At 45.8% G+C, this 19829-nt stretch overlaps 2 protein-coding genes across 8 annotated transcripts in view; one reads left to right on the forward strand and one right to left on the reverse strand.

Moving 5' to 3' along the window:
* Positions 1 to 10957, reverse strand: part of Sse (extra spindle pole bodies like 1, separase) — a 56425-nt gene extending 45468 nt beyond the window's left edge. The window contains exons 1-6 of one of the 4 annotated variants that reach the window (XM_077706190.1): positions 10835 to 10957; positions 7207 to 7319; positions 6855 to 7085; positions 4418 to 5330; positions 3302 to 3412; positions 1749 to 1888 (exon numbers count right to left, since the gene is read on the reverse strand). In XM_077706190.1, the coding sequence (XP_077562316.1) occupies positions 1749 to 1888; positions 3302 to 3412; positions 4418 to 5330; positions 6855 to 7085; positions 7207 to 7275 (1464 nt within the window). In that variant the 5' untranslated portion in view covers positions 7276 to 7319; positions 10835 to 10957. Of the gene's footprint in view, positions 1 to 1748; positions 1889 to 3301; positions 3413 to 4417; positions 5331 to 6854; positions 7086 to 7206; positions 7320 to 10732 lie in introns of all 4 variants that reach the window. The other 3 variants (XM_077706193.1, XM_077706192.1, XM_077706194.1) reach the window with 3 other exon arrangements.
* Positions 10958 to 11132: 175 nt separating this feature from the next.
* LOC144178388 (PHD finger protein 14) overlaps positions 11133 to 19829 on the forward strand; it is a 31586-nt gene continuing 22889 nt past the window's right edge. For all 4 annotated transcript variants that reach the window (XM_077706195.1, XM_077706196.1, XM_077706197.1 and 1 more), the window contains exons 1-7: positions 11133 to 11297; positions 11451 to 11573; positions 15089 to 15318; positions 16648 to 16721; positions 17036 to 17091; positions 17369 to 17472; positions 18969 to 19024. In XM_077706195.1, the coding sequence (XP_077562321.1) occupies positions 11243 to 11297; positions 11451 to 11573; positions 15089 to 15318; positions 16648 to 16721; positions 17036 to 17091; positions 17369 to 17472; positions 18969 to 19024 (698 nt within the window). In that variant the 5' untranslated portion in view covers positions 11133 to 11242. The remainder of the gene's footprint in view (positions 11298 to 11450; positions 11574 to 15088; positions 15319 to 16647; positions 16722 to 17035; positions 17092 to 17368; positions 17473 to 18968; positions 19025 to 19829) is intronic.

Here is a 19829-nt window from a genome sequence, read left to right on the forward strand (position 1 = left end):
CCTAGACCTCAAGCTTTTGTCATCCCCAGAACATATTTTGTTGGGTATAATCTGAAGGGTGGTAAGCCTTTGTTACGTGCGAATCAGCTCACTCTAAGCTGGTAAAAAGAGCCGTCACTACGGTCTGCTTCCAAAATGCCCGCCTGAAATCATGCCACCATACAGTCAAGGCGAGCTTTCGAAGCCAAACAATGCACTTTGAGGATGCGGAGTGTGCCTGTGACATTTTCAGTTTTCCGCATCAATACGACGGTTCAAGGAATTAGAAGAACATGATTCCGATCTAATGGAAGTGAAGGCAGAATTAAAGAAGATAAAGCGGTCAGACTCTACATGCATGCGTTCTCCCAAAGTTAAAGATAATCATGCGAGGCTCAGGAGTCCAAGTAGTCTAGCTTGCTCCTGACAAGTTAACATGGAGGCCCTGCAAAAAAAGAAGTGCAATAAGCAAGGTTTGTGCCGAGCATAAAAGGAGTTGTTTATTTGGTGCCCCTTTACCACTGCAATAAGCATTAGGTTGGGCCGACTGTTTGTACAGGCTGCTTTAAGGAGATGGAATACCTCGAAGCCCAAGCCACTGCACGAGTAAGCGTGTCAGCAGCCTTCCGTATGCCTGACAAACCTCCAAGCAACATAATAGTCATCTCTGACCTAGAAGACATTTTTAAAAACAGGCAAAAATTCAACGCGAATACCAATGTAGAACAAGTGGCAAAATGGGCCATTTAACCCAGAAAACTGAGGCCACTTTGAACAAAAAACTATCAGCAACGCTCCATTACCGTGATAAAGCGAGGGTTTTAGCAAGCCACAGAAAATCAGTACATTGTCTGGGTTGTTTCATAGGAACTGCACTGATTATGCCATCACATAGGGGGCACACAGTGACAGGATGTAGCTACCATATGTACATCATCCCTTTGGATAACAAACACATGCAGTGCAGAGCCCCCCGTCCCTACGCTGGCCTGGGTCACATAAGCTGCATACAACACAAGCGCCGAGTCTTCGCTTACCATATGTGCACGATTCCAACGGGCCCCAATTGTGACGCGCAGGTAATTTTGGTGATTAAAAAAAAAAAAAAAAAAAAGAATTTGACGCCGAGTTTATTGCGCAGATGTAAAAGTATTGACACCACGTACCTGGCAGAATACATTTTATTTGACGCGTGCAACTGTGACAGTGAAAATTCTTTGTGCACCATAAACTTGCTTATCCAGCTCCTGCTGAAATTGAAACTAAAGTGGGGGGGCATTGATTGATCGATTATGAGGTTTAACGCCCTGACGCTACACAGGCAATGAGGTGTGCCATAGTGGAGGGCTCCGGATTCTTTTTGACCACCTGGGGATCCTTAATGTGCGCTGAAATCTTGAACATACAGGCGTTTTTGCTTTTCGCCTCCACCACAAAAGCGGCCACCAAAAGCGGAGGACACTGATAGCCGATTTCAGTTTTGCACCCGATTGTAGCACGCAGGCAAATTTCGAGGCTACCTTTAGCGAAAAAAGGTGCGCATTAGAATCGTGCAAATACAGTACGCGGTTGCCGTGTGGCAGCTCAACGCACGATCCCCGTGTTGCCACCGGCATTGTCTGCAGGCCCCACTAAGTCCATTCTGGAGCTGCTAGTCAGGCAAATGAGCAGCCGCTGGTTTCCCTGCGACAGGAGTGCAGCGTGACTGCAGTCACAAACTCCACATGGTGCAGCCAGAGGTGTGCACAACACAATATTCAAAAGCACACCTGGACGTCTGTGGAATTGTCCTCGGGGTGGTGCGTCATGTGGAGGGCAGTCAGCTCCACACTGATCTTGGCAAACTGGATGGTGTGTTGGCTCAGCTTGTTTTGGAAGCAGTTGTAGGCCAGGATGTAGAACGACTGACCTGCACAAGTGCCGCGCCATGCACGTAAACTACAGTGGGGGCACACCAACCCTATTCTACGGACGCAAAGACACCTCTGCCAGCAGGCTGGTTTAGATAACAAAAACTAGGCTGCACACAAGGGGAAAGACACAGGAGAACTGGTGTGCCTCTGGTGTATTCTTGACTTTGTACGATGCAAGCTATGCCTGGCCTAGCCAAGAACAAGTTTGCCCAGCAATCCTTTTTTGATTGATTGTAGGGTTTAACGCGCCGACGCAACGCAGGCGATGAGGCGTGCCGTAGTGGAGGGCTCCGGATTAATTTTGACCACCTGGGGATCTTTAACGTGCGCCGAAATCTCATACACACGGGCGTTTTTGCTTTTCGCCTCCATCAGAAAAGCGGCCGCCGCGGCCGGGAATTGAACCCGCGACCTCGTGCTCAGCAGCGCAACGCCTTAGCCACTGAGCCACCGCGGCGAGTAGCAATTTTTTTTTTTTTTACAGCGGAGCTGTTATAGGCAAAGCTCTTACCAAAACTGCGCAAGTCGACGGAAAGCGAGTTAACGAATTCGACGGCAAAGCAAACTTTCTGGTAAATGCCCTGTAGCTCTCAATCTGAACTACACATCTAGAAAAAAATCTTACTGAAAACTGCCACCAGAATGACTACGATTACGCCAAGTTTCACATACAGTAGCCAACCATTTTTTTGAACTCCAAAAATTCGGACTCGCTGGATATGTCAGACTTTCCCAAGGAACCGCCAGTTGTCCAATAGGAGTAACGACTCACGAATTTTTCGGCCTAGTCTTTTATTCAGACTATTTTTCGCTCCCTTCCAGGTCCGAAAAATCGGTCGGCTACGGTACTTGTCATAACTAGATAGCCCGCAGTCAAGTTGCAAATGTTACCGAATTCCCAGCTGCTGCCGATACATGGCCATCTAGGGAGGGAGTATCGTTGCAGGAAATGGCTCTAACTCTTCTTTAATCTAAACTATCCCAAAAGCATTACATGATAATTGGTTGCCAAGATAACGATAACATTAGCAAGAGTCATATTTTCACTAGTTATGTAGTTCACAGCGAAATTGCAAGCAATGCAGAATTGCCAGCTGCTGCCAATACAGGGGCCTCTACGGGAGGGAAATGGATTGCCCCATGTTTATCCGCTAGAATAAACCTCAAGTCCGTCCAAGTTTCAGTCAGCTAGTTGGCTTGGGAGTATGTTTAATCGTAAACAACAAATAAACATGTTTTGTTTCGTGCATGACTGCCTCCGGTCAACAGAGCCACATACAGCTCTGCTGGTCATCCCCTCCACAGAGTGGGACTTCGCACACATAGAACTTTGCACAGAACTTCGCACAGCATAGAATGGGAAGAAAATGGAAAATAAGAAACGAGCAGCCGTTTATTCAGGTTCTTACCCAAGGCCACAACGTCATTTATTTCAGCGACGCACTGCTCCGCAATTTTCACAAGCGACTCTGGATAGAAGTTTTCTGGTCTGGAAAGTCCTTCCACGTATCCCTTTTCTCCTGAAAAATGAAGTGGCAAGGCAACTGTCAATGCAAGCAAATTACCGCTGTTGAGCAATCTTTATGACCGTATAGGATTAAGCGTCCTAGAAACCACCTCAAGAATTCAAGCAGAGAGCCTGAGCTCAGAGCTAACAAGTCTGGTAGGTGAAATTTGGCTACGTAGTGTTGCCTCGCTGACACCCCTCCAAATGTGCAAAATTCTGATTCAAAATTCACGAAGACAAGCAGCCCTCAAAAATGATAATTGGATTTCAGCATTGTTATGCATCAGAGTGTGCCTTTGTAAGCATGCCAACACAGCACTGCAATAGCGTATTGCTCAACCTAAAGTAAAAGTGAGCAAGGTTTCGCAAGTTGATTTGATTGTAGGGCTTGACGCGTCGATGCAATGCAGGTGATGTAGGCGATGAGGCATGCCATAGTGGAGAGATCCGGATTAATTTTGACTACCTGGGGATCTTTAACCTGCGCCGAAATCTTGTACACACACAGGCGTTTTTGCTTTTCGCCTCCATCAAAGATTCACAAGTTGTGAATATTGAAGCAAATACATTAGTTGATTCATGATCAAATCAAATAAAAGCGTACTTTGAAAATATTTTTCGAAGTATTTCGAAGTTAGAAAGCACAAATTCAAACCTGACGATACTCTGTTAAATCTTGTTTTAGGGAACTAAGAAGAGATTACCCGACACATTTACAGCAACAAATGCATTTTTCTGGTACATTTCAACTATCGCTGTACGGAAATAGTTTGTCGTACTTTTCCTCACAGTGCAAGCAAAAAAAAAAAAAAAAAAAAAGCAGAAGAAAGAACACCAGAACACCAAGTGGTTTGTGCTTGCTGAGTTGAGCGATTATTCGAATTGCAACCCGGGCATGGCTGTGCCCATCTGAAAACTCTCCTACCAGTTCCCCTTTAGTGGAGGAGACTTTTCCGTTCCTTCCATTGCCAGAAAACTGACACCGGCCTTGCAATGTGGCGCATGCGAACAGTCCGACCTTTGGTCTCCTGAACGAGGTGCACGTGCAGCAGCAGGAACGCTCGGAGCAGACGTAGCGCCGTGGTGGTGTGCTGAGCCTCCGCCTTCACGCTGCCCAGGTGGCTCAAGTGACGCTTGACGAAGGGGCCCAGCTCCAGGATGGCCTTGATGGTGGCGACAAGCTTGCGCTTGCTTGCCGCAGCCTGGACCGCTTGTTCTGTAGCATGTAGCGTCACAAACACCATGTTCACGCAGGATGTGAGGCACGCAAACTCTTCGGTCCCGGGCAGGCAGGAGGACCACAAGGCGCCCCTGGGAAGCGTGGCCTGCGGCAGCGAGTCGGCGGCCGCACCACCATCGCCAATGCACTGGCTCAAGGCTGAGACGTGGTCCAGGAAGGTCAGCAGGGCGGAGATGCGCCGGTAGAAGCTCGCCATGTCGGGGGTGGCGGCAAACAAGTGCTCGCTGGCGACCTTCTTCCACTCGGAGGCGAGGGCCAGCTGCTTGCCCAGCTTGAGGGAGAGCCGGTGCTGCTCGAGCAGCAGGTCCACGACGGGCGGGATGCTGGGTCGCAAGCGGGGGCCCGCACGTGCCAGGAGCGAGGCGACGGCCACCAGGGTGCACTGGCGCAGCTGCGACAGGTACTCCTCGCTCTTGGCCTTGTACACGCACCACGAGGCGGCTACGGAGTGTCTCTCTGCCACGGCAACCGCGTCGTCCTTGAGGCACAGCACCTGCATGGCCAGCAGCAGCAGCTCCACGCCGTGGGCCTGGCGGGCCGACAGCCCCTTCTGGCGGATGTCGAGCGAGGCATTCCAGAGCTGCACGTACACGTTGGAGACAATCACCGCCGTCTTGGGGCTCTGGCAGTCCACAGTCTGCAGCAGAGCCACAATCAGCTTGGCTGCCGTCAAGGTCTGGCTGAGAAGCTCCTGAGAAAGCACAGAAACGAGGAGACCCGTATTGAACAGCGAGCCTGCGCTGCGACTACAGGCTGGCCGAACGCATGGCTAAGTACTGTGGATCAAGGGCTCCACTAGCGTGTTGTGAACAAAATGCGGTATGGAAATTTATCTTGAAGAGTAGTAGCATGGTACAGAATGCAAGACTGGGCATTACCTATTGAGGGGGCACACTGGTCTTAAAACAGCCTCTTAATTTTCTAGTGAACTTTGTAAAACTTGTCAGTCTTGCTGCTTTTCTCCCACTGATTTCAGATATGCCATTATTTTCTCTGTAGGTCAATTAGTTCCCAAGATAATTAGCACTAATTAGACATTTTTAGTCAGACAAACAAAACACTGTTGGTCATAAAACTAATCTTTATATTTTCTAATACTATGAACCCTGGTGAGTGCAATAATCGAAGTAGTTTTTTGATGCATCGCTTGGAACTAATTTTACAGCTCATTAAACTTTGGTAGCACCAGTGGCAAGGAGCCATTTTGAGTGCCCATTTCAAACACCAAAGTTTAACAAGCTGTAAAATTAGTTCCAAGCGATGCACCAGAAAACTGCTCCGATTATTGCACTCACCAGGGTTCATAGTATTGGAAAATATAAAGATTACAGTTGTATGACAAACACTGTTTTGTCTATTGTTTGACTAAAAATGGCTAATTATCATAAGAACTAATGAACCAACGAGAAAAGAATGGCTTATCTGAAATCAGTGGGAGAATAGCAGCAAGGCTCTTAAGTTTCACAAAGGTTGCTTGAAAATTAAAAGAAATTGTTTTAAAGGAGCCATGAAGAGAAAATACAACTTCGTTTAGTTTGAAAGAACTAGGATTCAGTATCTCACTCAGCTCCATTAGAGCCACTAAAGATGTTTTTTAACGAAAAAAAAGCAAGAAGTATTTAAAAACTTCCAAATTTTGCGCCACAGTGACGTGTTATGAGCAAGAATGACGTCATACGGGCCAACAATAAAATATAATTTTCAGTGCGTTAACTGCCCGTTAGCATTCAAGTGATGCGGTCAAATGGAACTAGAGGCCCCATTACAGACGTCCAGTCATGTGTCGTCGCGACAGGTCAGTTAGGTGGCCGCGAATCGCACAAACAAGGTTCCGTGACGTCATAGAAAAGTTGCGGGAAATTGGCTAGGGGGTCGCGACTGCTTCACACGTTTTCTTTAATATCTCCGTTATTTTTTCGAAGATTGCGATGATATTGGTATCATTGTTATCGGGACTAAGCAGTCTTTCTAATAAACCCAACTTGTATTTTGTCTTCATGGCTCCTTTAAGTCCAGTGTCCCCCCTTAATTCATCTCAGTGAGTGTGCCATGCTTGTGCCTCGGGCTCATCACACAATGAGCAAACCAGCCCAGCAATGACGACTGGGCCCTGCAAACTCGTGATTGCCTTATGTGTACATGAGACAGAGTGACACTGTGTCCCTCTTGCTTCAAATGATTTCAAAGAAATGTGCTACAAGCTGGGGTTGTGTACCTCTTTGAGTAGCAGGGAGAACGTGTGATACAGCACATTCAAAACCTCTACACGCTGGTTGGCCTGCAGAACACTGGCCAGGGTTTCCAGGCCAAGCTCTATGGCGGCCAGAAGCTCTACTGGAAGCTTTTGCGGGGCATGGGCGCTGTGTGATCTGATGACATCCAAAAACAAGCCCTTGATGAAGTCCACACAACGTTCAGGTTCACTGGTCAAACCTGCTATGTAGGACTAGAAAGAAAAAGGAAACAAGGGAGGGAAAATTGAAACATTAGAAATGGCAAGGCACTTATGTTGCCCAGCAAGACAGTAAAACTTTGTTATGAGAACACTGAATAAGCAGTGTTCTCACCTTGACGTCTTCTGGAAGCCCATCCAAGACCCTGGACTTTATCTTTTTCCTGATTTCTTGTTCAGCCATTACTCGTAGCAAGCTGCAGAATAGCGGCGGTGATTATCGAATTGCTGTAAGAAACAGAAAAATAATTTTTCCACCCGAAATCACCCATTAAAACGAATAGTGTAGGGAAGTGCTCAACCATGAATTTTTATCGTGGAATTGGAGATGGTCAAGCGAACTGTCAGACGTTTGGCATGGAATGATGCCCTAATCAGTGCAGAAGCTCGGCACGACATCTGCATGTGCTAGGGATTGTAGCAGTCTTTTGGTAATATCATAGGTATGGAAGAAAACGATTAAGGATAATACCCTGCGGTATTCCACTAAGTACAGCACAAGGCATTGCAAGAAAGACCATCTTTGGGTCAAACTGCTCACGGAGCCCATGAGCTAGCATGCCAAGTAGCCTTTTCATGTGCTTCCTTTTGACATTTCTTGAACAGAGTGGTTGCTTACACCAGTTTAATGCCTTTAAGAAGATCCATTTAAACTGGGTCACAGAAAGCCTATCAGACTAGGTGCGAGCTCGGTATGTGTAGAGCTGATTGATTGATTACGAGGTTTAACGCGCCGAACCTACACAGGCAATGAGGCACGCCATAGTGGAGGGCTCCGGATTAATTTTGATTTAATGATTGTAGGTTTAACACGCCGACGCTACACAGGCAATGAGGCACGCTGTATCGGAGGGCTCCGGATTAATTTTTACCACTTGGGGATCTTTAACGTACGGCAAAATCTCGAATATACGGGTGTTTTCCCTTTTCACCTCCATCAGAAAAGGGGCCGCCACGGCCAGGAATCGAACCCGCATCCTTGTATGTGTAGAGCTGCTACTAGGGCAATTTCTCAGCTGCACCATCCAGGGAAACCGTGCAGTGCTGGTCAGTTTGACCCTGTGTGATTTAACATATTTGTGTCAGCCGCCTTCAAGTGTGTGGCATACCACGGAGGAAACAGTGACAGGGGGAAAGGAATTAACACCATCGGTGCAGAGCCCAGTGCAAGATCTCTGCAATGACAAGGGATGCCCCAGGACTACGCACTGGTAGATGACGTAGGCCTGATAGCAGGCATGCAGCATCAGGAAAAACTTTAAAGGGGCCATGAAGACAAAACACAAATTTGTTTTATTCGAAAGATTTCGTATTCTACAGTGCCCCCCAGCGCTTGTCCGGAAGCAAACGGTACTTTATTCACTGCGAAATTACTCAATTTAAGCCAAAACTTTGATTCTTGCGCCAAAACACGTGTTTGAACGACATTTGCAATGAAATCATAAGAACAGGCCTTTCAGCTAAACTTTGTGTGGAGTGGAGACTTGCTTACTGTTAGTCAACCTAGATGGCGCCACCACACCGTGGCAAGCCATTTTCTGCCTTTGGTTTGTTTGTGACCGTATTTAAAGCTGGCTTGTTTTTGTTCATGGAGAAAATCGTTTTGTGAAACATGGTGCTCGCTCAACAAATATGGTCACGTAAGACACCGTCGCGTCAATTGGCCAGTGTCGTCCGAGACAACCCCAAAGCCCCGCAGTGCTGTGCAGCTAAACCAAACAGTGCGCGCAGTACCAACAGCAGTACGCATCGGTACTTCTATGTTTACATGTGCTTTTGTGACTTCTATTGTTTGTCCCACCATTCTTACTGATATAAAAAGAATGTGCCCTAAATTTAAAGTAGCACTGACACCAATTTTCGGCGTTAATATTATTGCACAGTTCGCTTCCTTCACTCAACAGAATACCCTGGCTGAAATATGAGCGGCCTGCGATGCGAAGAACATAGTTCAATTGGATCTCGTTTATCGTGCCGACGGACACTCAGCAAATGGACATCACCCCGTGAAGCCAAAAGAAGTGACGTGACAGCGCTCGTCAAAAACTCGTGACGTCACTTCACGTGCACGGCCCCACGAGCGGCGTGCGGGCGCAACACCTTCTCAAGTGGGCGCCAGTGACGTCCGCACAAAGCGGTGAGGTCAGGCCGGGATTCTGTCATATGCGCCGTTCGGGATGAAAGCGCGGGAATTTGAAACAAACAATTTTCAGGCCGTTCAATGTAATTAACTATCGCGCACTGAAGTATTTGAAGTGCTGTTTCAGGTTCGCCAGATTATTAAGCATCGATAAAGGCAATAAAAGTGTAACATAAAATTTTTGTGTCAGTGCTCCTTTAAGCGCAAATTTGGCAAGCTCATAAGTTCTGCCTAATTTGCATTTGATTTTTTCCAGCCTCCGCCAATCGCAAAGCTGGCTGGTATGACATCATAGGTTCTGTTGCGGGAAATGAGCTAGTGGGTCACATGGCCATTCCCTCTTTTCCTAATTATACAGCTTATTTTAGCGAAGTTTACGTTAAAAGTGGTGTCAGCATAATTCTAATGAGGCAATCTTTTGAATGAACCAAACTTGCATTATTTTCTTCATGGCCCCTTAACTTGACGGCAAAACAAACAGTATTGAAGGACTTCAGCAATTGGTTGAGGACATTAAGGTGGTCAAACTTTTGCCGGTTAGCAGTGATTCGAGACGTTCCCTTGCCATATTTGTGGTTAATTCTGTTTTATGAGAACTACCATATGACTGAAAATGCTTCAATGAAGAACTGAGGGGCCAGCCCTCCAATACAACCACTATGCTGTGGGATACGACCACTACAGCTGTGGACAATTACTTGCATAGTTGAAGAATGGGTTCGCGCATTAAGAGAGTAATAAATGCATCGAAAATGGCCACCAGAAATGTATCAGAGACACTGTCAACCAAACGCGCTCACCTGCAGCCCTCGAGTTTCTGGGCTGCTCGTGGGGAGCAACATCTCTCTCCACCTTCCCTTTTACCCGGACGGACACAAAATAGTAAAACAAAGTCCGACGTAAAACCTGCGCCCTTCTGAGCTGAGCGGCGAAGAGGAATTACAGTATTAACTCATGGGAATTACCCCCTCCCCATTTTCCGGTGCTTCTCGAATCCAGTACTACTCCCACGGAACAAAACGATAAAGTTGTAATTCAAGTTGCAGGTCGTCCAAATCAACGAGGCAATGATGTGTACCCTCAAAGGTAGATTTGACTCAAATGAACGTTGTTCACGGCAGAGGTTTGCGCACGGGCAATAATTTTGTAGCTATACTTGCTACAGCGAACATTCGCGCTTAGGTCACTTTATCTAGGATGAAAAGCAAGACAAACAGATAAGTATTAAATTATTCAGAAGTAGCAGCATCATTCTTCGGAGTGATCGTGTTTACTTTAAGCGCGGCTTACCAGTGCGCGACCGTTTCTGCCTACAGAATTCAAAATACTTTCGTGCCAGGATGCCATAACGTGAAGGCAACGCCAGAGCCCTTGCAGTTATAGCAACTACAACTTCGCCAACCTTTTTTGTAAGGCCCACTACGTACAAGGGACCGCTACAAAGGCTACAGCAACGGTGGGAGCCCAACTGCAGCCCAAAACTGCAGTTAATACCACCCACCTTGCTATTTTTGTTTGGTGTGTAAGCTGTAATCCCGTATACGCTGCGGTTATGCGGCTCAACGGAACACACAGCTGAACAGAGATAGCAGCAAGCTCTAACCTGTCATCAGTCTTGGCGGTCGAATTCGCAGAGCACCTTTAAAATCGGCGGCCACGAGCGGATGCCAACAACAGAAAACGAAGAGAGGCAGCGGGCGCGGGCGTGCTTGCCGGCCCCCTAGATGGCCGCGACTTGCAGCGGTATGTTTTTTCTAAAAAATACTTATAATTAAACTTTCACGCATTTTAAGTGCAATTAAAATTAATTAATTACATTTAAAAGTTTGTTTTTAATGTTTTAAATAGTTTGTATAGGAGTTTATTTTGCTATTTTTTGTCACTAGCGCCATAACTGCGAACAAAAAAATTTTGTTTGGAGTCGAGCAGACTGCTGCGATCGCCGCTAACATTTGTGGTAACAAAAACAAGCAGGTTTTGTATGATCGCAGAAGTAAGTGTTGCCTAAAACATGACCGATAAGGATGGGTACATTGAGAACGTTGGTTTTCTGTACCGTGCCATGGGTAAGTTGCAGCAGCGATGGAGCCCAAAATGTTATTGATCAATCTAGCATCGACAGCGAGCGTCAAGTGCTGCTTTGTAGTTTCTGACACCCGCCTTCATTACCTGACTTCCCTTATTGTTTTGGGGTGCTTTTCTTATCATCTCTACTTTAGTGGAAAGAGATCCGAGTAAACGAAGAGTGAAGCCGGTTGAAAACCACCTGCAGCTTCTCGAGTTCGCCGACCTGGATGACAGTTCCGATGACAGTGACTTTCAAATCGATGACCATGAAAAAGGTTGGTTGCGCGTTTTAATTTTGACCTTAAAATTCCTGCTTTGATGGATTTCACAGCAAAGCTTCTGTCGTGTTAAATGGTTTCTGCTGAGTTTTTTTAGCGTGTTCATTTGATAGTTGGACTGTGCTCTAGAAAATAAATCAAAAGCCGAAAGGGTGCGCTGGTCCTTTGGAAAAGCGAAGGCCCTTGCGAGCAGTTGGGCCCACAGGACCAGCTGCCTGTACTACACACGTACACAAGTTACGGCTAGAGCTAGTTTATGATTCACATAAGTTCTGTCCGCAAGGTTGTTCCTTAAGGTCTGCTTCCTTAAGAGGCATAGGCTCAGCAGTGAGAAGGACGTGTGACCAACATTGCGTTCGAAGAGATAGCATGTCCCGAGATAGCTACACACCCGTCACTTCCGGCGTGATGCAGGACGTAACATCCTGGTAATGGGCTGACCCACATCTATACCGACCAAAAAAATACCGGAACATCCCTCTATACAAAAATAATACCTAAAACTTATCCAAAAGAACATTTTTGTCAGTAAAAAAAACACGGAGCCTTAAAAAAAGCTATTGGACAGTCTTATGCAGATTTGTTCTATGCCACACCTTATTTGGCTCATCTGCGTCACTAAATGCACCTCTTCCTTCTCTCAAACCGTTGCTGATTGTGGAGGCCATCCACATACATGCACAAAAGCACCTGTGTGCCGAGCTGCCCTTAAGATTCCACTGCACTCCCCTACTGCGCGTGTGGCGTGTGATGAGATCATACGTCATCTTTCTTTTCCACTGTACTGTCCTTTTCTCTCCCGTGGTTGTTCATTCCAAGAGAGGTTTCAAAAATTTCTTGTGGATGACCCTCCTAGTTCTCATACACTAAAAATTGTTGCCATTGCTGGATCCTGAACACAGGGCATTAGCGTCAGAACCAGTGACCCTACCTCCGGGTTTGCGCTTCAAACCGGCCTTACACATTGCCAGCTGTTCGCTTGCCAGTTTCGTTTCCATACGAGGGTATCTTTGGGGGTCTAGTGTTGCTGCTTAGTTGAACTGTCTATTCGGACAGCGTCTCCAATAAGTTTTTGTACTGTTTCATTTAAAAAATGTTATGTGGCGCTGCATTGGAGGATGCTCGTATTGCTGATATTTTTTATCGCGCAACAGCTACTCTGCCAAAGTTTGCAGGGCACGATTCTAGCGCATCGCACCTCATTCCTGCAAGCAAGGCTAATATAGCGAGTCAAAAGACGATAATAAAGCTCAACTTTGTGTTTTGAGAGGTAACTGACCGTGAACGTCAACAAGCATCAACCACGGAGTTCCGTTTTCAACTTCATGCATGTTTTTCCGCATCTCAGGCTTATATCTGACAAACTGTTCTGCGGAAGTCGTCATTTTTTTAGTGTGCATTTTTTAAATGTTTCCATACAAAATGTATATTCTAATTTTTTTATACTACTGGTGGTCTGTTATACACAACTTCTTTTTTATCATTTTTTTCAACATTAACAAAAAATTTTATTTTTATATTTTTTTTGCAACTATGGTACATGAAAACATTTAAAAAACTGGTGTTATTGGAAAGGCCGTTAATTAATCTGCATTTTGTGTTCCTGTAATTAGTGCCTAATTAATTTTTTTAGCAGAAAAAAAAATGTTTTCTTGGACCCCTAATTGGTCAATTTTCCTGAAACCACGAAAGAATTAAATGATTATGTGTGTATTAAATATAGCATAAGCTTAATTAGGGCCAAGCCATGGCTGACCGAGTACTTTTTATTATTTTATCTGGATTTTCCATGTGAGAAGGTATCTGCCGTGGTGGCTTGGTGTTGCAGATCATGAATACACAGTTTCTATTCTTGGCCTCAGCGATGGTTTTTTTAGCAGAGGCAAGAAAAAATTCTCTTTCAGCGCAGGTTAAGGAACCTTATTCAGTCTGAGTTAATCTGAAGCTTTCCATTAAGCGGCCCTTCTAGCCCAAGTGTATCTCCATCGCAAAAAACCCCCAAAGATGCAGAGTGAGGTTTGCTGAACCCCCATGTACTGCACACACAATCTATTTCAAAACTTGGGGAGAGTGCGCAGGTAACATGTGTGGGGACCAGGGTTCTTACGGCGACCAAGCTCGACCCGCGAGACTCGGCCGCGAAGCTAGCTCGGCTGAACTCCGCCACGGACCGCCGACCGGCGTAGCGGCAGAAAACAGCAAGGAACACACAAGACACAACGAAACAGCCAAACTCGCGTTTATTGGCGCTCCACCAATGACGTGGTCGACTTCTCGCTCGTCCTGACCCAGCCGTCCGGCGAAGATCAGGAGGCAGGCGCAATGGGGCAGACAAAGGAAAAGGAAAGCCGGACCTCCGGTACTCACGTCTGTCTTCGCCGCTCACTCGAACCCAAGAGGCCCCTCCTTCGTCCCGCGCGCCCTGACCGGCCCCCGATGCCTTCGACCATTTTAGATGAGGGAGAGAGACGACTTAATTTGATGCTTGAGATGGGTTCTGAATGGTAGGCGTCTTGGATAGTCTGCCTCCCTCAGGTCCTAGCGGTGTTTTTGGCCATCCGGATTGCTCTGAGTTGTGGCTCCGGAGTGGAGCTGGCTATAGGATAGTCTCCCAGTCATCCATTCTATCATTGGAAGTTGCACCTTTTTGCAGCTCATGGCAAGACCTTACCATTTGAAGCAAGTCTGCTTTGCTGTTGCTCATAGTGTAGAGGTTTGAATAGAGATCAGGGTAGTAGCGGTTAGAAGAAACGGGGCACGTAAATATTTGTGTTTGTCTGCCAAGTTCTTTTCTTTCATAAATTTCCCGGGGCAGTCTGCTCTGGGTAAGTTTCATGGTCTCATTACACAACACACTTTTCTTTCTGTCATCTCACCGCCGTTTACGGGAAGGGCATGCATGTTATCTAGGGAAGATGAGTTTTGTTGCTTCACAAAAATCCTGTAGCCCCACAATATACTTTTGCTGGTTTGCTCCAAATAACAAATCATGCACCCTTTATCATTGGGTCAGTACAATTGTGCTACCTGTACTAATGGCTGCACTTCACAGAAACATCGTCGCTTTAACAAAATCTGCTATTTCAGCAACCAGCATAGTTGAGGAGGTAAAGGCATTGTGAATGCCAGCCATGGGTGCTGTAGAGGGGAGCCTGCTATTTTTGAGGCAGGTCATATTTAATCGCAAATCACACTGAGCCAAGCAGCTGCTGTTAGTATTCAGCTTTTCTTGTGTAGCTCAGAGCGCACTGCTAGGGTTCTTCGGATCTTTTGCACATGTTGTTTACACGGTAAAAATGCAGGATGCTTTGCTAAGCTAAAGGAGACGTGCGTGTCTCATTTTGACTGCAGCATTTACGGCTCCAATGTGCAGCGGTAAACTTTGTTTTATAAAAAATATATAGTTTTTTCATCCATCTTCTCTCCATGGTGTATCGCGGTTTGGATCTGGGATCTGTTGCTGTTTTTTTTCGGGCTGTGTGACCTCTCTGGTGGCTGCCCTTTCACTGCAGATCTGGAGTCTGATGACCAGGGTGATTCGTCGGAGAATGTGGATGACGACGATGACGACGACGACAATTCGTCGGGTGCAGCTTCGGAAGAAGCGGAGAAGAAGTTCTCCCCCAGCAGGGTGGCCAATGGTGTCGCATCAGAGCCGGCGGAAACAAAAAAAGTCCCTAAAATTATTGTGGGGGACTTGATCGAACGAGCAAGGCAGAGACAGAGTCAGGCAAGGCAAAGGGTGAGTGAAAAGGGCCTGCTTGAAGGGACAGGCATTTGAGCGTTTGCAATTTGTTGTGAGTCTGGCCGCTTAAAAAAAGGTGTGAATTGTCGTCAGTGTACGCTTTCTCTGGATCTTTTTTTTTTTCTTCAAATAATGTTACTTTTCTAGCGAGTAGAACTCTGGGCTCAGTCATTTTCACTTATGTTCGAGGCTCATTTGTGAAAGAAAAAACGGAGCAAAAAAATTTTATTTGCGTCATCTCTTCTTTTTTTGAGCAAAGCAAGCAAGCAGGCTTATGGCAAACTTCCAAAAATTAGTGTGAGAGTGCAAGTTGTGGCTTCTGAACAGTCGCGTCTTGTTAGCTTGCATTGACGAAGCCTCTTAAGGTCGAGCTTGTTTGCAGTTATGTAATTAGAATTTAGAAGCTCATATTATTTCAGTTTGCTTTCATAGTTTAGACTCCGCCCTTGCAACATGTGCTTTTTTTTTTTTTTTTTTTTTTGCTATCGTGTATTGAGTGCATATAGGTTCCTGCTACATAGCCGAACAGTCTTATTCTGCACCATTTCTAATTGTCTTTGGCACAGTGGTGAGCTAAGTCGAGTGAATCTGTGAGAAAGGCCCTGCTGGTTGAGAAGCTGTGTCACTTGCTCCGAGTGAACAACCTGTGCTGGCAACCTTGGCCCTGTCTTGTCGTGGGCAACACTGCCATGGGCTGCAGGTGCAGACACTGACATTAGCTCATTGTAATGGATACTTACAATTCCCCCAGCCAGAAATAAGGCGTGAGTGAGAACCTAATCCCTTTTTTTTTGAAATTCGGGCATTGACCAATCCGAATCTGGACGTAATACACAGGGTAGGTCCATTGCGAAAGAATATTTACAGTGACAAAGATGCTGAATTTAGAAGGTGCGGTGATGTAGCAACCATGTTCCCCATCTCACATGGTGTGTATCACATGACCAGGGACACTGTGAGCTGTGGTTGAGGGATGTTACCCCACAGGGCTACCACCAGTCACAACTGAGCTCAGCCAGCTGAATTATTCCACTCGGAATTCATTAAGCACTTGCTGGTAGAATTTACGCTGTCATAATGATTATTGGGAGCAGTAAAAGTGCTTTGCAATTAAAAACAGAATCTTTAAAATTTGGTGTCTCTGCCAGTCGAATGAGCTCTGAGTGTTCTAAATTAGCCTACAATTGGGGCTTCAGCGGCTTAAAACTGGTCATGCGAGGGGGCCCCAAAGACATGAAAGATGCATTTCCCCTCCTTTCGTGTGAATTGGCCTTTAACTACTGCCACGTAATTGCTTTTTTTTTTTGCCTCGTGTACTCCTTACAGATATCAGGCGAGGGGGAGACATCGTCCCTCAAGTTCAAGATCACCATTTGTGCCGTTTGCCTCGGGGACATTAGGTGACTTTTCTACCCACTTTTCCTGCCGTGTTTCGGAAGCTTGAAAACAGCTTGTGCGCTGCCAGCAGTGTGGATTGTTTGGTTTATTGCAAGCTGTCAAGAGCAAGTACTTGTGACTGCACTTTTCTTTATGCTTTTACTCTCAAGTGTTGCAGTTTATTACATTTGTAATAACGAATGATATGCAGTGTCTGCATTTCAAGCTTTGTGATTGGACTGCATAGGCCTAGTGCAAGTTTTGTATTTGTTTGGTCTTCCTGTTTTGCCTGAAATGGCTGCGCATTGAGCGTAACTTCTTTTCTTTGGGATTGCAGTGTAGAAGATGACGAGATTGTGGAGTGTGACTGCTGCAGCGTGTCTGTGCACGAAGGTGAGTGCAAAGAACTGTCTGCTGATTTTGGAGCAACCCAAGTGTCATTTGTTCACGAGTGTGTGGGAACATTAGGCACGTGCCTGTTGCATATGCGAAATTTCGTTATACTAACCACGCTGGTTTTGCCGTAGTGCTTAGTGGATCATTAAATTCTCAGAAGAATAAGAGGCGTTCCCTTCAAAATAACGAGGTGATAATATAAATAGAAACAGGAGTCATGACACGCTTACCGATCAGTTTCACAAAGTACTTCCATTTTGCCTCCCGTGTGCAGGTTGCTATGGCATCACGGACAGTGACTCCATCATGAGCACAGGCTCATCGAGCTCAACGGAGCCATGGTTCTGTGACGCGTGCCGTGCTGGCCAGAAAGAACCGGTAAGGAGACGGTCACCTGGTATGCCTCAGTTAGCGTCTCCCAAAATGGAGTAGAATTTATTACACCGACCGTGTGGTGTCGCTAAGAGTTGTGCTGCAGCAAAATTTCAGCAGACACGCCAAAATAATGCCGTGCAAGGGTGCATGTGTCACGGAATGCGCCTAAAGGTTATCTAATTGGTTGTCAGCGCAGGCAGTGTGGTCTGCATTGCAAACTGTTCATTGAATTCTCGACCCAAAGAGGACCTGCCGGAAAACAAGGAGTGGAAACGATGCATTAATTTGTCAAGGCACGTGCCGGCAGCCTCAAAACTAAAGAGCAGCTGCAGGCAAAGGCGGGTCTGCCATTATATACACGGAACTTTCCTGCTGAGTATGCGCAGTCAGCAGCCACTGCACTCGTATCAACACCATCGCTAAGCTGTCCTCAACTGTGCCACAACACTAAGTCTGCATGAAGCACTTGGAAAAGGGGAAGGAAAAGCTTGTTTGAAAATACACTCAAACCTCATTATAGTGCAGTTGGAGAGCCGTATTATTTTGTTATGTCCATTATTCTGTTATATCAATTATAACAGTTCACGGCAATGTATGCTCAGTTGGGTGCAAAATTGAAAGCATGCGAAGAAAGAAACCGTTATGCGGCCACATATGCGACGGAAATTGAATAGAAGACAAGTATTTTGCTTGCTCAATGCAAAATGTTTAAAGGCCGCAGCGGCTGCTTTTTGGATAGGGGCAAAAAGCAAAAATGCCCATGTGTATGAGATTTCGGCGCTCGTTAAAGATCCCCAGGCAGTCAAAATTAATCTGGAGCCCTCCACTATGGCACGCCTCATCGTCTGCGTTGCATCGGCGCGTTACACCCCACAATCAATCAATCAATCAATCAAATGTTTAAATGAGTGAATGCAACCCAAGTTTGTTTCCTTGCAAGGTTCAGATTTTCTGGTCTTTTTTTTTTCCCCAGGTGTTATCATTAATGTGTTTTCATATTTAGGGTGATAATGTGTTTCATTTAATCCTTGGGCTTTACCCCTTGTGGTACATTGTCGGGCCCTGCCTGAAAACTTTCTTGCGTGTTCGAGGTTAAATTTCGCGGTTTTTCTTACTCTTTTCTCACAAGTGGGTGAGAGTTCCAGTCGTTCCGGACCTTTTACCCACTTTCTGGACTGGAACGGCTGCAGTGGGCAAGGTCCACACCGGAAAGGGTTAAATGTCAGCTCCAATTAGTGATGGCCCTTGTTGCAAGGCAGACCTCATAATGTGCAGTACTCTCACTTATGCTGCTGGAAATTATAAGAATTGCAGAAGAGAAAAAGTGTGACGTTATGCTTTGCAAATGTGTGGTGTGTCACTTATAAAACCTTGTTTTGTTGTGCACGCAGCATTGACATCTTAGCAAAGTCCGTTAGGCTGCACTGCATGTCGATGCTACTCTTTGTTTGCAGATTTGTTAGGCTGCGCTGCATGTCGATGCTACTCTTTGTTTGCAGATCTGTGAGCTGTGCCCCAACACTGGAGGCATATTCAAGGAGACGGACGTTGGCAAGTGCGTAGTGGCCCCATTTCTCAAGTCTTGCCTGGTTGCAGAGGCCTTGCTTTGACTTGTTTCGTTCAACACACCTGTAGCCTGTTTTGTTAGCCTTTTGAAGGTAAGTTGCGCTTGTTGTGATCACAGAGACAGACACAGTACACTTTCACAAGAAGACAGCGCTTTCTTTCACGAGAAGACGGGAAGTGAACGTTTTTATCCTGTGTCCATCTCTGTGATCACAGCAAGCGCAACTTACCTTCAAAAGCATGTTACACCAACTAGCCCGACATCAAGCTTTTCTGAACTTGTTAGCCTTCTTTTTTTAATTGCACCGTTTTTTTTCTTTCCCCCTAAAGGGCAGGGACAGAAAGGAAATCTTATGTGGATCATTGATGTGTCAGTTTGTTTCTACAACACTTAGCTTCACTACTGACTGTGTTAGATGTGCGTTTCTAATGTATGGCCCCAGCAGCATCATGTCGTAACAATGGCTTGGCTGCTTTGGCTGTCATTCTTATTTCATCTTTTTTTTTATACTGTAAAATCTCAACGATAACTGTCAAAATAAATCTGAGTAAACAACAAGTGCGCAAAGAAAGTGCGGATTCATTTTCTCTGCTTGCACCCACGAAAGTTTGTACACTTTTGTTTTTGTTTTCCTGACTTGGGGATGGCCTAGCATACATTCTGAAAGGCTTACAAAACGAGCACCGAGTTATTCATTTAATAATAACCTGTTAGCCTCACAGTAAATGCAACTGCTATGGCATTTAGTCTTTTTTTATGCAGTTTTTGTTGTTTGTTTGTTTTTATCTTCAGT

This window comes from Haemaphysalis longicornis, unplaced genomic scaffold, assembly GCF_048455015.1.
Source record: "Haemaphysalis longicornis isolate Haplotype H1 unplaced genomic scaffold, Haemaphysalis longicornis Haplotype H1 scaffold_4, whole genome shotgun sequence".
NCBI lineage: Eukaryota > Metazoa > Arthropoda > Arachnida > Ixodida > Ixodidae > Haemaphysalis > Haemaphysalis longicornis.